The sequence below is a fragment of the Cynoglossus semilaevis genome, chromosome 1 (assembly GCF_000523025.1).
Source record: "Cynoglossus semilaevis isolate Cse_v1.0 chromosome 1, Cse_v1.0, whole genome shotgun sequence".
NCBI classification, from domain to species: domain Eukaryota; kingdom Metazoa; phylum Chordata; class Actinopteri; order Pleuronectiformes; family Cynoglossidae; genus Cynoglossus; species Cynoglossus semilaevis.
The window spans coordinates 16,426,306-16,443,587 of NC_024307.1; the positions used below are offsets into that span (position 1 = coordinate 16,426,306).

Here is a 17,282-nt window from a genome sequence, read left to right on the forward strand (position 1 = left end):
GTGGTGGTGTTGGTGAGGAGCATTCTCCTTGAACTCAGTTGAGATGGAAACCTTTCTCCATGGTGGCGGCGAGCAGTCGTTCTCTCATGATGACTTCAGAGGAATATTCTGGAAGCTTCAAGTAATGAACGCACGTGTTCACTGATGGGTAACTGCAATCTGTGGCATCCACCTGAGAGGGAGGGGTCAACAGTTGTCATTCATTTTAAACAAGAGGATTCACCTTCAATGTTTATTTCTGTAGGGATGAAGTTATTCACCATGGGGATCTGGTTAGTGCCTAAAATGACATGTTAAAACCAATGACCAAAAGCAACTGCGCATTTTCTGCATTATTTACCTTTCGGACTATAGTTAAGCGAGGGTGGAGGTTGGCAAGACCACCAGGTGGTAGCGTAGAGCAGCCGGTGGTAAACTGTAAAAATGCTTTCCTCTCGTCTGATGACATTCCGCACAAAACTCTGACGAATCGCAGGAAGCCCGGGCTGAGTGGAGAGAGGGAGCGGGTTTAGGATTTATGTGTTAACAAATCAGATGATCAAGATGTAGATGTACCTACCTGTCTCTGGTGTATCCCAGCTTTGGTTCAGTGTAGTTGATGATGTCATCAGCCGTCCAGGAAGGTGATTGGTTTCCACAGAGAATCATCTGAACTTCTTTATGACAGAAAGAACTTAACTTTTCCATGGGAAAGACTCGATTAAAACCCTCTGAGGAGACAAAAAGGAAAGGTGAGGAGAAGCAGAAGATGAAAAGGGGATGAGTTATTAACCTGGGTGGATTTGTTCATGTGATCATCTAAAGTGTTGTCCATGATGTCAATACTACAAGCCATCATGCGTCACACATATATGTATGCTTTTATGTCAGCAATAGTTCATCATATGGCAAACACAAAAACATTAGTAAAAACAATAATAACTAATTTAAAAAGCACAACTTTTCAAAATCCTGCTTTGACCAAGCCTCATTTCTGAGCCTCAGTACGAAGTTGAGACAAATGTGAAATGTACCCTCATTTCTGAGCCTCAGTACGAAGTTAAGACAAATGTGAAATGTACATATTAAGCTTAGACAACTAGTGGTAGTTCTGGTAAAAGATAGAAGTTGTGACTTTTTGTGTCTTGTGGATTTACCTCTGAAAGCCTCCATCTGTTTTTGGATTCCTGTGTTCATACAGAAGTCAAACATCAGTTCCACGTACTCCTCCGCGTTCTCCATCGTTACCATCTGCACACAAACACACCAACTCTTAATAAGAGCTGAACCAGTGTGGTCAAGCAATAAAATGCTTTTACAGAAGAACCTAGAACAACTCTCCTAATGTTGTCATTTCTGCTTCAAGTTCAGGTTCTGGTTCAAAGACAGCTGTATGTGCTGTCAACTGTGAACCCTCAGCTGAGGTTTTTCAGTTTTTGTAACAAATTCCTTCAACATTTTTTCTAGTAGAAGACACTTCACTTCAGTTTTCTGATGGTAGGGTTTGTTTACGTACCTCATCATCTCCATTTGGTTTGAGGTCCACTGCAGAGAAACCATGAACCTTTGAGGACGGACAGAACTGGAAATTCAAACTGGAATCAAAAGAGATGGAAAATATACATCAGTGATTTTCACATTTGAGGACAGATGGACAGGGACATCTTTTGTTTTTATCTTGAACAAGATTGTTTTGCACAAATGTATCAAATCTGTTGTTGATGGACAATATATAATTCTATCTGACAAGATTACAACTATGAAACCAAGCGAACATAGGTAACATCTTATGGCTAACAGTCAGCCTTGTTGCATGAACAAGTGATTATAATCAGTACCCAAGGTCCTCGATGCTGAGCGGGGGACCAGAACCCATGGGGTTCCTGAGCATCAGATCCTGCAGCCGTGTGTTCTTCTCATCTTCAGAGAAACTCTTGCTGGACAGGATCTGCCTCCTCTTCACTGACAAGTCCTTCACTTCCTTCAGGAAGCTCGCCCTGCGTGCACACACACACACACACACACACACACACACACCACGACAAACACCATTTAGACAAATAAAATCTAGCAACTGCAGATGACTTATGCAGAGAATTACATGTGTGTCATCTGACCTGTGTGGGTTGACCAGTTGGAAGTCATCCCAGGTCAGGATCCCATGGTACCAGGCTGGAGGTTTAGGTTTAGGGGGGTCTAAGATGAACTCAGATTTTGAGTCTTCATCAAAGCTTCCCACAGAGAAGGTCTCTTGGCTCTCCTCAGTAGACGCTTCTGACTGGACCTCCGATAGCAGCAGGAAGGAGTGTGGGTGGAGCCTATCAGTGTCGTGACCAGGCAGCGGCGCTGAGCTGCGTGACTGATACAACAGTTTGCTCATGTTGGACTTGATGTCACCTAGACAGAGCAGCTTGAAGAAAGGCTGGGAAACGGGCAGGTCCACCAGACGGTTGTCCTGGATACACTTGGCCAAGAAGACGCCCAAGAAGTGAAAGAGCTTTGTGATTCGTTCCAGGTCCTCGCTGTCCTGAGGGAATGGTGCCGGAAACAGACCGCAGGAGCGCTGCACGTAGAAACCTGGAGGCTTGAGTCCACCACCAAGGTCCACCTGAGGCAGGGAGAGAGGAAGTTCAACTTACTGCTCAGTTGTCCAACCACGTGGTTTAACCTTAACAGCTGCACTAGTCATGTAACTCACCTGTCTCGACTCATCGTCAGGGAAGTCATCATCACACAACCACATTCCCAGAGTGGTTCTCTGGAACTCAGCTGCTACTAGGGCGTAGAACTCCAGTGTTGGACCCAGACCAGTTCCCTCCTCACCCTGAAACTCCACCTAAAACACACAGTTAATTTAGCTTCAAAAACCCTTTAGGATGTTATTTTACGAAAACTATATTTACACAAAATTACAAAAGTCATTAGCAGAGTCAAGTATATCTTCATCTCAGAGTTGTTTCATTTTCATTTGTCCCTCTCACCTCTAGCACAGACTTCCTGTCTGCATGAATCTGCATGACAGACTCCGCCCATTCCATCATGGCCTCACCACGGGGTACTTTGACTCGCTCATGTTTTAGCCGGCCCACCCTAAATTCTCCAGGATCGTCTCGGCGCACAGTGGTAGACGGTCTTGAGCGCTCCATGGTTGCCTCCCTCCTGTTCTGCAACCAAACGATGGCCCTGCATGGACAGAGTTCAGGTCAGATGTCAAGGGGAGGCCGTCGGAAACATGTGGTTGATTTCGTTGTGGGCAGAGTCAGACTCACCTTGAGGCTCCAAAAGCAGTGCATGTGAAGTAAAGCTGACGTGTTTCAAAGGGAATAAGAAACGGACACTTGGACGTGAGCTGCTCGCACCAGTCGGGCAGAGCACCGCTGGCAAGAGCAAGAGGCTCCTGGGGAGTTTAAAAATGAAATGACATCAAGAGTGAAGCCAGATTGAATGTGAAATCTCTGTAATCTTGTGACTCACTAACCTCGATCTGCTGGAGGATCTTTGTAGTGATTTTTTTACTGGTGAACTCCTCAGGAGAGGCGTTAAACTGCAGCTCATCGATATCTAGAAACACAATTTATATTTAGTGGAAACTCCGGGAAGGTCATGAAGTTTGATCCATGCTGGATCTGAAAATGTCAATCACTATAACATTGGAACATCAACATGAGGAACTGTGGGTGTACAGTGGATTGTAATGACAAGGCAGAGAGACTCTAAAGTGTCAGCTACTCGTGTGTGTGTGTGTGTGTGTGTTCGTACCCTCCTGTAACGTGCGTGCGTTGGAGGTGGCGTCTCCTCCGATGATGTAGAGAATGCGTAACAACTGCAGGACGTCCTCGACTCCACAGGCGTTTTGGCTGCAGCCTGCCTTTGCCTGAGCCGCCTCCTTGGCCCCGCCCAGGATCTCACTGTTCTGATTGGCTGAGACAGAACTTGGACTCAAACCTCCAGAACGACCAACATTGTGCTCACAGAAGTCCTGGGTGAGAGGAGACGTGTGTAGGGTCAGTTTATTGTGTGACATTGTTTGTGTTGAAGGTTCTCAGTGTATGGTGTGGTGTTGTACCATTTTGCTGCTCTCCTTCTCCTTCTCAGCATCCTTCAGCTCTCTGTACATGATTCTTTAGGAAACAAACACAGAGAATCAGAAACCCGCTCCTGCTGTTCAGACCTGCATCAGCATCGTCAGTGTTCCCACTCACGTGTACGTAGGTTCCCAGATGCGCCGCAGTTTATCAGTCTTCACGGCTCCGTTGCAGGAGAGCTGCAGCAGCCGCTGGACGTAGTAGAAGATGGTGGACTTGTAGTTGGACAGAGGAAGCTCAACCTCGCGGGTCGTACCCAACCCTGACACCTGAAAACAACACACATTTACTCACACATGAAGGTGAACAGGACAATGGGAATGGGAGCACAGTGAGAACTTTCTTACCTTCAGGGTGAGGGCGAGGTGAGGAGAGGGAGCACATTCCACCTCCTCCTGAACTTCTGAGCGTGGGGTCCCTGAAGCAAAAGTGTCAAAGGTCAGAGTCTCATAAAGTAATCCCTGTATGTGTGTGTATGTATGGACATTTGTGTCCATCACCTGGTGGAGGAATTTCCAAGTCTGTAGTCTGCTGGACATTGGTCCTTCCTGGTCTGGGGTCAAATGCAGGAACCAGAGCAGAGAACTGTCTCTTCAGGACAAAGTCGTCATCCCATGTCCTCCTGCGTCCTCCTTTAGTCTCGTACTCTTCCTCTTCCTGCAGGACATCGGACACCATGTCATCCTCAATTCCTGTTAGATCACTGTAGAATAATTCTTTTACATTTGCTGTGAGGTGCTCTTACCAGAACATCTTCATACTCCTGGTCCTCCTGATTGTCATCTTCATTTTCATCGTCATCATCATCAGGCTCGGGCAGGTCCTCCTCGTCCTCCAGCTCAGCCAACAGGGTGTTAGCACGACAGCTGTCCAAGAAGTCTGCAGAGAAAGGAAACAGATCAGTGTGTGGGGAAAGGAAGAGTATGACCAAACAACCTTTACATATTAAAATACAATTCCAGAGGAATTTGTGTTAACATTTTTCATCACAGCACACAGTAACTAACTTTACCCACCGTACAGAGAAAACTCTGCCTCCTGCCCCGTATCACTCTCACTGGATGTTGACGTCAGGCTGGTCGTCAGGGTGTTGCTTAGCAACTGCCCAACTGATAACCCTGTGGTTGCTGTGGCTACGTTATTGCTGCTGGTAACTATGGAGGTTGACATAGTAACGGTTGAGGTGGTACCGGTTGTGGTTAGGTTCGGGAAGCTCTGAGCACCCATCAGAGGAGAAGCTGTAAATGATTAAAAAAAATGTTAGCAACGAGGTGAAAATTTAAATCTGAGAAGGAGCCCTAATATAAATGCCATTTAAAAAAAATTCTTAGCACATCAGAAATACAGTAACATTGTTTTTAACTATGAATACAAAAAACTTTTTTTTTTTTTATACTTTTAACATTACTGCAATTAGACTTAAAAATACTTCAGCGCGAGTGTTCCACTCACTTGCAGTACTCATAACATTCCTGCCCAGCGTGTTAGTGTTGTTGTCACTGCTGCTGCGGCTCAGGTTCATGTTGTTGGTGGCGTTGGTGCGAGACATGTTTGGTGCACGCCGGACAAAGGACTCCATCAGGCTGGCCTCTCGGGACGACAGGTTGGGAACGCTGGCACTGGAGCTCATGGGAGCGCCTGCAGCCAACAGTGAGCTGACTGACAGCCGGGCGTTAGTTGCTGAGCACAGAGGCCTTTGAGAAGGAGCGTCCTTACTGGAAGATTCTGACACCGAGCTTACGTCAGGCGAGCTGACGCTCACCAGCCCCATGGAGATGGCGGTTGCTGGGTCCATGTTAGCCACTGACAAGTCCTTGTTCCTGGCCTCATCCCCAGCATTTGAGGTGTCTGCGGTCAGGGTGCCAGAGCTGGATGCTGAACCAGACAAACTTTCCACCACCGACGACAGCACAACAATAGGCTCCTGATGTTGTCCGTCACTGGCCCCACCTCCCATGACTCCTCCCCCCCGAGAGCCAGGGTCCAGCAGCAGCCCCTCAGCTCGCCGCTCTAACCGCAGACCCCCGGTACATGGCAACCCAGTAGAAGAACTCTGACTGATGTCTGAAGACGAGGCAACGCTGCAGACTGAGCTGCTGCTACCCTTCCTGCTAGAGGAGCTGGCTCCACCCAGCGACATGGCTCCGCCCTTGTCAGGACAGTTATTTTTCACCAGACTGCTCCAAAGTTGCTGCTGAGACGACAGTGAAGACGAGGATGATGATGAGGTGGTCGTGGCGGCGCCGGCTGCCAGTGTCGCGGAGGGTCCCACCATGGAGGAGGCGGGGCCTGAAACAGTGGATGAGACAGGTTTGGTTGACGGCGCTGTGGCAGCCGACTCAGGGTCGTACCCTGGAGCAAGCTTGAGGTCAAACTTCCCTTCAGCGCCCATACGATAAGAGTTAGAGCCGCCAGCATCCCAGGTTACATCAATCCAGCCTGGATGAACAGAGAGATAGGAGGGAGACGGACGGATGGATGTCAGAGACCCGGCAGAGAGAGCAGAGCGAGAGAGAAATGGAGGTGGAGAGAGCAACAGAGGTAGAAAGATAGAGAGGAACAGGTAGAAAGAAAGAGGTACACACAGAGCAGAAGCGGCTGTACAGTCAGAAGCTCCACACTGGACCAGAGCACAGCAGTGTTTGTTTAAAATAGTCCTTTACTGATAAGTAAGGCTTTGTTACTCCTTCCCCGATCACCAAAGTTCATAGAGAAAACCAGTGGTGTAACATCATAGCACACTGATTTGACGTCTTCCTCAAACAGTTCATTCTTTACCCAGGTTCAGGTGGGATCACACCAGGAAGCAGCAGACCAGCAGCTGACGAACTGTGAACTAAAAGCAATGCTTTTCTCTATGGACTTTGGTGTTGGAGAGCAAGAGGTAAAATGTGTGTTGACAATAGCGGTGCCAACAGTGATGAGAAGTGCCTGGATTTTTGGCCCAGCTGGAGCAACAACAGTCGGAAAAAAAAATAAAATGATTCAATCAAAGCAAAAATGAAAAAAATACTTTTGAGAGGCAAAGAAACAAAATAATAAACCAAACAATGGCACATGTTCCTGATTCATAAAAATGATCAACAATAGCGCTGAGAAGGTTCAGGAGAAAAGAAGCAGGAAGTGAAGCGTACGTTTATCTGCACTTCCTGTCAGACCTGATCTTTGTTCTGACCTCATGATCTGCTGGAACTTTGCCTTAAAAAAGGCCGCAAACACAACATTAGTGTCACATGACTTAAGTTAACCAACCAATGCAAACAAACAGTAGGTAGAGCAACACCAATGCTGTCCAGAAGGGGCATCTTTGAGCCCTGCCTCAGCTCTCAGAAACAAAACACAGTTAGGTTTTTAGGTTATTTTTTTGTATTTTGTCTTCTTACCGTTATGAGCCTCTCCAGTAACTGTTCCCTCTCCAGCTGGATTTCCATCCTGGTCCCGCCACTTCCAGTCGATGCCACGGACGACTCGTGCCCCAGGAACAATGTACTTCATCACCTGAGAACGAAAGAGGCGGCGCTGACGTCGCAGGTTTGCCTCTGCTTCCTTAACAGCTTTACCTGATACATTAAGAGAAACAAGAAAGATTGATGTTGATGTGTTATGCACTAATGAAAGCAGTGATGTCAGCATGACATGAGCAGAGGCGGTCTTTACCCAGCTGGTCCTCACAGACTGCTGTGACATTTCCATACAGCTCGAGACCAGACAGAGACAGGTAGTGAGTCTGACCACTGGCATTCTTCCCCATCTGTTTGATGCGGATGTGTCTCCAGCCTTGCTTCTCCTCTTTGGATGGGTCCAGGGGCCACGTAGCCGTGGAACTGTGAAGACACACAAGCCATAAGTCATGACCATGAAACAGCACATCCTTCATCAACACACAGCTACAGCTCATACCCAGGCTCATTTAGGCTGGAGTCATCCACATGTGTGTATAGAGTGGTCCAGTTCTGACCATCCTTGGACACCTGGAAAACCCAATTCCTGAGTGCAGAGCGACCGTAACCTCTGTGAGGAAACAAAGACAAAAAGCCAGTCACACACTCTTATTCTACACACAGCGTAGTCCTACGCGTCTGTGGGTTGTTTTTTTTGTTTTTTGTTTTTACCTAGCGTGTCTCAGGGTGTAGGCTGAGGGAATGACCCAGAGGCCAAGGTCAATGGCAAACCAGGCATTCTTGTCATCATTTGTGTGACAGTTGAGGGCAGAGCTATCCCGACTTAAGATATCCTCCAAACGGCCATATGGAAGATTTCGCCCCTCAGATGAAGTCACCACCACCAAGCCATAGGCTGCAGGGTTGACCCACTCATATGCCGTCCTAAAAAAGAAAAAAAATTCCAATAATATAGCGAAGGATGTTCAAACATGCGATTTAACTTCTGCCTCGAAAAACCCCTGTTCTTTGCATTGCTGTTCTTACTTTGCGTTAGTTCCGACCCAGTAGACGATTCCGTTCTCGTCAAAGTCATGTTGGTGTCTAAAAGCAAAGGTCTGACCTTCTCGCAGCTTTCTCACAAAAACAAAGGAGGAGCGCTCAAAGTCGTACCACTGCTTTGCCACCTGGAAGACGAGCATAACATTTGCATTAAATCTTTTTACTTGCTTGTTTTCAAATGTGTCCATCGCTCTCCTCACCATCTTCAGCAGGTACTGCTCCAGTGACTCCACGGTGGCCAGAGGCTCCATCTTTAACATGCGGCCAGTCCGGTCGATGAGCGCCGTCTCACCTGGCGCACGCTCCAAACGGAAACGTAACCTCCTGGTTAAGATCTGACCAGTATAAAATCAAAAAAGGAAATATTTTAGAGAATATTATACTTAAACTGCCTCCTCAGAGATATCCACCAGTCACGCATTTCTCATGGTTTAGTATCTTGTTTCTAATCTTTTTTTACTGGGAGCCTTTGTCCCGCAACAGTGGACATAGGTAAGGAGTAAAACAAACACACCTGAGGGACACACCACTAACCTGAAGGTTGTAGGCGGAGCCTGGAGTGTCGTACAGGTGCAGAGGTAGACGTTCGATAGACTCCAAGACGGCAATCAGTTTACGGATTAAGGCAACAGCCGGTCGGCTGCAAAAAACACAAGAACATCATTTCTGATAATCAGACAACTGATTGGATCCATTATTGTGAGAGACCTGTCTGAGTCATTGTGGTCATTGTCAATCAGCTGACACGATGCCTCCGTACCTTTCATCGTCTTCATTTTCACTGAAAGCCGCCTTAAACACGTTGATCCTCTCCATTAAAGGTTTACAATCATTTTTTAGGTCCAATTCCACACTCTGGAAAAAAAAAAAAAACCATATGTTGGACTTTTATCCTATTCACTGTTTGTCTGCAGATTTGCATAACACTGAGCCACACTGACATTGTTAAGGACGGTGAACAGAGCCTGGACCAGGCCGCTGCTGCACATCTCATATGGAGAAATGGTGTTTTCATCCTTCAACACCACAATCAGGTTCTCCAGAGCTGTCTTCATTAGGTCTCTCCACGTGTTTTCACCTTCAATGCACTGGACACAGACAAAAGCATGGATATGAAAGGGCAGAACAGACTGAACCCCCATGAACTATGTCTCTGTGGTTGTGGTCGTTGGTACCTGTCTGTTGGTATGCAGCTCCCAGGAGGACTCGAGCTGAGTAGAGATGTTCCTCAGAGTGACCACCACTCCTCTGGGCATGCTCTCTACTGCTTTGAAGTGGTCATCATACAGCTCCCTGGCCATGCTCTTCACCTTCTGCTTCGTCTTCTCCAGCTTCGACTTCAGCTTTCTGCCGCGCTTTCCAGTCCAGCCTGTTACAAACTCAGATCCTGTTTACACAAATACAAACACCATGATCATAAGTGACACGCTGCTGCCTCGGCTGTGATGTCACAGCGTAGCACTGAAGCTCGGACTCACCCAGCGACGTCTCGGCAGTAAATGAGTGTTTGGTTCCTCTGTTGGACTCAAACACGAAGCCCGGCAGGTCTTCCTTCAGGATGGTGGCTTGCTGGCCATCTGAATTGTGGATGGCAATTTCTCCATCTTTAAGGCAGGTCAGGGACCAATTCCCAACTGTCAGTTTGGTGGGTCCCACACTGGACAGGATGGGCTGACTGGCTGTTACAGGCTTCACCTGACTCCTCGCCCGCTGAAGCTTCTCCAGGAACTCACTCCGAGACTCTGCACAGTCAAAAGTAGGTTATATCAATAACAGGCAGAAAACCAGACGGGATGCCACCGCTGTGCACTTCAGCATTGGGTTTCATCTGTACCAGAACTGTCTGATCCACCCTCTGGACTTCCACTGGAGTACATGGTGGCCAGCTTTCCATCCAGGATGAAGCGGAACCAGCCATTGGAGCCATTGGAGAGCTCCAGCGCAGCAGCATCTGACCAAATGTAGAGACAGTCACGTCCTCTGATGATGGACCAGTCCCTCCAGTGATACGGCTTCCCCTGCTGGATCTCCCTAGCATCCTCCTGTACCTCTTCCTCCTACGGTGGGAGGGGAGGTGGGGGTGTTATTGTGATGTCATCATGACCTCTACACCACTTGTCATGTTTTTACATTTCTAAAAGAGAAGGTTTTAAGACAACAGGTCAGTGTTTACCTTCTCGGGCTTGGCCTCGTCTTCATTCTCATCATCAGAAGCAGGTCCAGCCAGAGTGGACACCTTGTTGATGACACCCAGTCGAGCCAGTTGATCAAGGAAAACATCTCCACCTTTGTCCACCAGGTCTCTTATGATTTGCAGAGCCAGCAGGTGACCGTCATCATCATCCTGACACAAAAGTAAGAACATAAATTCACCTCATCAAAAACAAGACACACAATAACAACATTTAAATCAAAAAAGTTATTTTGATTATTATCCAGAGTCTTACCTCGTGGTCCAGGACGGTGGCTGTGATCTCCACCAGCACTGTGGGCAGGTTGTGACCAGACTCACTGTCACAGACCTCCTTCAGCAGTACTTCACTGCTGTAGTGGACCATCTTCCTGATCAGAGCCAGACTGGCTTTTCTACAATTACATTTTCATCATTCATCATTGCTGATTATGGATCAACACTGAGGCGGTCATGAAAAGCAGCATTCTGGCGTGTGTGTATCTGATACCTGATAGAAGGCAGCATGGTTTGCTGAAAGGTTTGTGCAAAAACAGGCAGCAGTCTCTTCAGGTAGATGGGAGCCATCTCTGGATCACCTCTGGGTTCACTGCTCTCCTCCTCCTCCTTATTCACATCTTTCTTCTTCTTCTCATCACCTTTGTTCACGGGACACATCCAGTCTCCTGAAACACACAAGTACACACACAAATGACGTTTCTAATTTCTCTCAGTCTCCAAACGGGGTAGAGCTCAGCTGCAGCTGTCAGCTGTTTCCTCACCAGGGGACTGCAGAATGGCCACCACTTCACTGTGTCCCCTCTCCCTGGCTTTGTCCAAAGGAGTCTTTCCATCCTCGTCTCTCAGGTCAGGGTTGGCTCCGTGACGCAGCAGCGTCTGTAAAAGCAGCCACACACACACATGCATAATCATGTGATTAAATGTCAATAAAAAACCCTGAGGTTAACACAGCATTAGCACATTGTTCTGTCACCAGTGTTACAATAAGAACTAAACGTAACTGAATGAACAAAACTGTTGTTGGGAATAAGAGCTGGAAATTCAATGCAGATAAGTGAGTTTGTGTTTTTGTTACCTTAGCGACTTGTGGCCGCCCAAAACAGGCAGCATAGTGCAGTGAGGATGACCTTTGACCTCGGTTGACATCTGCACCTCTTTCACACAAGAACTCCACCTGAAAGTAAGAATCAAGTCATTAACATTTACCAAACACATTCCAATTTTATCTATCACATTTAATAACCATGTTACAGCTGCATTAAAACAGTTTACGCAATAATAATTATTAAAAAGAAATTTGTTTTTTTTCCTGAGTGACCTCACTTAACCCTAGTTCTAACACATTCTTCAATTATACAAACTCAATAAGATTCAGTGTTTTAAAAACATAAAAATAAAGTAAGCAATTTTATGAAAATGATTAATTTTACCATTTCCTGTGTCCCAAAAGCTGAAGCCCAGTTGAGGAGCGTCTGACCAACGTCGTCCATGAAGTTTACCTCAAACGCTGCATCAGAGAATTAAAAAAAAAACATTAACATAAGGACAGAAAAAAAAAAGACTTTTAGTTTGTTTCAGTGTGTTCATACCTCCGGTGTCAATGGCATCAATCAGAGCATCAGTATCTTTGCTGCGGATACAGTCAATGAGCTGTCGGTGTGACCTCTCTCCAGAGCTGTCCAAACGTCTCAATCCAGGGATCCGACTGGTTGAGCCGGCGGTAGACTTGGGCAGAGCTTTCCTCCCTTCAAAAAGGAGCACCAGCAGGAGGTCCACCAGTCGCATTGTGTCAAGGACACACCTTTCGTCTCCTCCCAGAGCTGACTCCATCGAGTCAGGCAGGGCTGAACGCAGCAGGTCCTGAAAAAAAGCAGACCAGGTTTTGTGACCTTTTAGCAATCTCTGTAAACACGATTCGTTTTTCTGCACTGGTGTTTGATACATACATGAGTGACGAGGGGCGAGCCTCTGCACAGTGTCGATAGCAAACTGACGATGGTTGACACCTGGTTGCTAAGTTTCGAGTCCTGGGCAGACGGGGCACCACCGGTCGAAGTCCGGCCTGGTTTACAGGATGAGGAGGGGCCCGAGGCAGTGCCCCCAGCAGCTGCCATGCGAGACAGCAGCTCCTCAGTGAGACCATGTTTGGCTAAAGGGGCAGGGTCAACGCCCCGGCGTGTGAATCTGTCAGCTAAAGAGGCGAAGCAGCGGAGGGCACCATCTGACACCTTGAAGACACAGAGCTTAAAGTTTAGACAGAGGAAGTTATGGAAGGCCGCAAGACTAAGAGAGCATCTCAGGGTTTACCTGGTGATCTTCATGCTTGAGGAGACTGGACAAAGACTCGACACACGTCTCCAGAGACGAGTCCTGAGGCTCCATCTTGCTGCAGAGGCGAGACACCACTGCCATGGCCGAGTGCAGAGTGTCTTTGTGGACCAGGTGGCCACTGTCTCTGATGAAGCTTAGGACACAGTTCAGGCCGCCGGCCTCAAACACCGCTCCAGACTCTCGTGTGCAGATCAGCTCTAGAACCTGCATGGATCAATAACCAGATGTAAAACTGGAGGTATCCTGGACAGCTTCTGTTCTGGCATCCACAACATGTCGAGATTGACTCTCAAAAGCAGTAGCATGATATGGATGGTTCTGTTCCAGAACCCTGAAACCTAGGATCATGTCTTAACCTTAAATGATCAGTCATTCATGCCTAACAGCGTTCTTACCTTGACACATTGCTCAGCGAGGTCCCTGCTCGTCCTGTTGTTGAGTTCCACTACCACCAGTCTGTTACACAGCGCCTTGATGGCTCCATCCACCCCAACGATTCGCCGTGTGCACTCAGCAGACACGTCCAGGTAGTAGGTGATGGCTCGTGCTGTCACTTCGAGCACATTATCTGGAGCACTCTCATCCAGGAAGATCTTACACAGAGCAGGAAGGAATGTCCGTGGAGGACAGCTGGAAGGAGAGAGGAGACATTATCAGCACCAACTCCAACTACCTTTGACTCCAGGACGCTAAAAGGAAGTTAAAAAAAAAACGTACGTTTCAAAGCAGCGGTCCACATTGTCCGACATGAGCAGCAGCATGCACAGCTGCTCCAGAGCGATGAGCTGCATGTCGCGCTCATCGCCCTGACCCATCTGCAGCCATTCCAGTAGGGTGTCTGGGTCCACGTCTGCCATGATGGCTAGCCTGGAAATGAGAATGAAAAGATCTAGGATGTCATTAAGACACTAGCCTGCAAAAGGAACATGGCTACTACCATTCAAATACATACAGGTGTAGCTTCTGTCTAGTCACTAAAACCAATTGTACTCTTAATTATCATCAGTGGTATTTTAGAAATAAAGCATCAACAGCTGAACACATTGTTTTTATTGTAATTATATTACAGGGAGAAAAAAAACGTGTCTCCTCACCTGGCTCAGCGCCCAATCACTGCTCAGGATTGTAACACTGTTTGGGACTCATCCAACCAACTGGACGGAAGGAGAGAGGAAATGCAGATGAAGGAGGAAGTCTGCAAATGTCAGAGGGGATTCTGGGACATGTAGTCTCGTCACCTGGGGACAGTGTAGAAAAGGACATTTTATATCCAACCATCTGTGAGCAGTTGAACAACAAACTGTCTACAACAACGAGACACTTTACATGGACCTTGAAAAAAATGGCTTTTATTGATTTAATGAATCACTACAGCAGTGAAGAAAAATCACCTGTTCAAAGAATACAGAGTGAAACATCCAGACTAACACAGAGACATGTCATTCAGGTTGACCGTCCACTACTGTCAACAGCTGATGAAGCCTTAATGAGGGTTGAAACATATTTATGTGCTACCACTGAAAGTGTTAATGAGCAAAAAAAGTTATAAATGAAACACTTTTTTACAACTACAAAAGATTGTTGTTGTTTTTATCTTTGTTTCCTGAAACGGGCTTTCAAGAAACAAAGACTGTTTGTGTTGACCTAAGACAAACCACATGAACTGCAGCTCGGCAGCACCAGCTAATTATTTGACAGTTCAGGTCCAGATGCTCTGGCACAGACCTGCAGCAAAGCATACTGGGAGTTTGCTGGCAGCAGGATTAGATGATTAAGGCCTAATGCGAAGCCTGCGTGTGTCTTGACATGCTGATGTCTGTACAGATACTCTTGCCAACTCAATTGTCTATGAAACTCAGCACTGCATCCCGTCTAGTGCGCCCCCTGCAGGTGGTAGCACAACACTTTATGACCACCTTTTCTTTCACCTTTGCAACATCCCTGGTCCACATGTTGACCCCAGGCAGAAAACTAAAAAAAAAAATTTTTTAGGAGAAAAACTACCAAATTCAAAAACAACAAACAGACACCAATGACCACATTACAGGAAGTGCCTGTTGACACTACACTGGGACGCTTTGATCTTGGACTATGATGTAAACCTTACGTGTCACAGCTACCAGACATTATTTTTTATTTTTGTCCCTCTTTTTGGCCATGTTAACATTAGATAAAAGCAAATTTACCATGTGTCCGACAGGGACTGGTCGTGTTAGAGGGATGTGGATGAAGATGCAAATCACATGACAAGCAGACTATAGTAATGCCATTTAATGACTTTTTGCCTTTGACTCCATTTAAAGCCAACAACACAAGAACAGTGTTAATTGAGATGTTTTCCAGTCTTGTCAGAAGTGGGGTTTTGTACAATGTGTTTTCATTAGACACAGTCAAACACTGGGAAAAGAAAAGAGAAGAACTTGGCCATGAATAATTGATCAAACAATAGTCAACCTTCCATACTCATAGCATTGTCTATTTTCTGTGTTTTAAATGCTTATAAACTAAAAAATATCAATTAAAGAGCAGACTCATCCAAATAATTTGTGTTAATGACCCAATTAAGATCTTGCCTCTATTTACAAAGCCTTGTATACAAATGATATTATAATTTGAAAGCCATTTTAAAGCCTTCCAGTGCTTGTCAAAGGCTTAACCTTGAAACCACAGCTTTCAGCAGATGTAGCTCTATCCATTATATCTAATGTATAGTTTGTATAATCTATATCACCGTAGACCTCAATTGGGTTTTAACTATTATTATGGTAGACTATTAAGAACGTGTTAAGTCCGAGTCTGACCAGAGAAATAAACGCATTTTCTTAACGAGAGACAATAACAGTAGAACCAGATAAACAATGGGTCTTAATACTGAGCAGTATTATTTAGCAATACCGGTATCTGCACCGGTACTTGAGAAATCTTAAGCTATTCGTACTCCTATGGTCAGTTTGGTAAAACAGAATGGAGATCCCAACAAATGTTGCCAAAACAAATATGAGGCCCGGACCATGTTTGTTACGAGTTCAAAAAAACAAAGTTAAACCCACGAAGTCCCAGGGCTCAGGTTAGCCTGTTAGCACCACGCTAGCTAATCCCAACACCAACTTAAAATTACGCAAACGAAGTAATTTAGATATGATTTGCTGTTAAATTGAACCTTTAACATATGAGCTTATACATGTTATCTAGTTTAAATGTACCGTAAAACTCCCACTGAAAAGCTAAGCGCCTACGCGGCCTCGGGACTCCGAACACGAGCAGCGGATCTCAAGTTCCGGGAGAGCCGGGAGGCCGCAGCTCGATCGCGGACAATCACCACGAGAGACGCCGCTGCTGCGATTCTCAGGGTTTTACCTGCGGGACGAGTCACTCACCGCTTATTCTTGGCACAGAGACAAACGGTGGCGTCACCCACACGGACGTTCGGGATCTGAGTGGAGGCAGAAATAATAGGTTTGTGTCGCTAACGTCGTTTTATACAAAAGTCAAGGCGTTTCCATTTCCGTGAAGCGGCTGGTGAGAAGTCGCAGCGGCCGCTGAGAAGGCGAAGATGACCCGAGCCACTGAAATGGAGAGACGAAGATGCTGCGTTCAGGTGATCACAACAAGCTCGTAAATTACAAACATACACGACTCTGGGGTATATTTGTGGGGATGATGACGATGACTTCTATGCCTTTGTTTCAACTGGTACAGCCATAAAGACTTAATAAAAATACCAAAATAAAACAGACATATGGAAGAAATAAATGTACAAAAACATTACAATTTTGAAAGTATTAATAAGATTAGAAGTAACTTAAAATGACTCAAAATACTACGTTGTCGTCGTTTTTCATTCAATACAACAGTAAAAATACAGATTTGAAATGGCGAATCAGTTAAATATGATTTGAATTGCCCATTACCATTTGGGGTTTCGAAGCCCATATCTATTGCATTTCTTTATTTATAGTAGATAAACATAATTTGCTTGACATATAGTACTTATTGTTTGCAGTGACCTTTATTGTTATTAGAATACTGAAAAACAAAAAGTTGAAATAGAGACAATCGTCTTTCAATTTCCCGAGGTCTTCAAGTGTATCCGAGATAAACTAATCCGCATAGATCCGCAGTGGAGATTATTTCCAACTGGCCATGAAGGCAGCACAAGGAGTCGCGTCAGATAGTTTAACTTTAAAAACATCAGCTGTGACACACGTGATCTGACGTCGCAACGATTTCATTAAAAATAAGATGTCGACCTTG

The 17,282-nt window shown here is 46.0% G+C and overlaps 1 protein-coding gene across 1 annotated transcript; it reads right to left on the reverse strand.

The window, feature by feature from the left end:
• Positions 1-34: 34 nt before the first annotated feature.
• hectd1 (HECT domain containing 1) lies at positions 35-16,622 on the reverse strand. Its single transcript, XM_008314700.3, has 44 exons — positions 16,406-16,622; positions 14,123-14,266; positions 13,746-13,895; positions 13,424-13,658; positions 13,005-13,232; positions 12,644-12,925; positions 12,287-12,557; positions 12,128-12,204; positions 11,773-11,871; positions 11,459-11,573; positions 11,188-11,362; positions 10,954-11,092; positions 10,680-10,850; positions 10,341-10,563; positions 9,985-10,248; positions 9,682-9,893; positions 9,448-9,594; positions 9,267-9,361; positions 9,041-9,146; positions 8,707-8,841; positions 8,492-8,631; positions 8,177-8,389; positions 7,965-8,075; positions 7,722-7,888; positions 7,448-7,624; positions 5,517-6,503; positions 5,081-5,302; positions 4,810-4,943; positions 4,565-4,721; positions 4,412-4,482; positions 4,182-4,333; positions 4,046-4,100; positions 3,739-3,958; positions 3,458-3,540; positions 3,249-3,376; positions 2,961-3,162; positions 2,678-2,815; positions 2,097-2,587; positions 1,818-1,976; positions 1,496-1,574; positions 1,137-1,230; positions 560-710; positions 341-485; positions 35-172 (listed from the first exon to the last, which is right to left on the reverse strand). The coding sequence occupies exons 3-44, from the start codon at positions 13,883-13,885 to the stop codon at positions 35-37; spliced, it is 7,728 nt and encodes a 2,575-aa protein (XP_008312922.1). The 5' UTR covers positions 13,886-13,895; positions 14,123-14,266; positions 16,406-16,622.
• Positions 16,623-17,282: the final 660 nt, after the last annotated feature.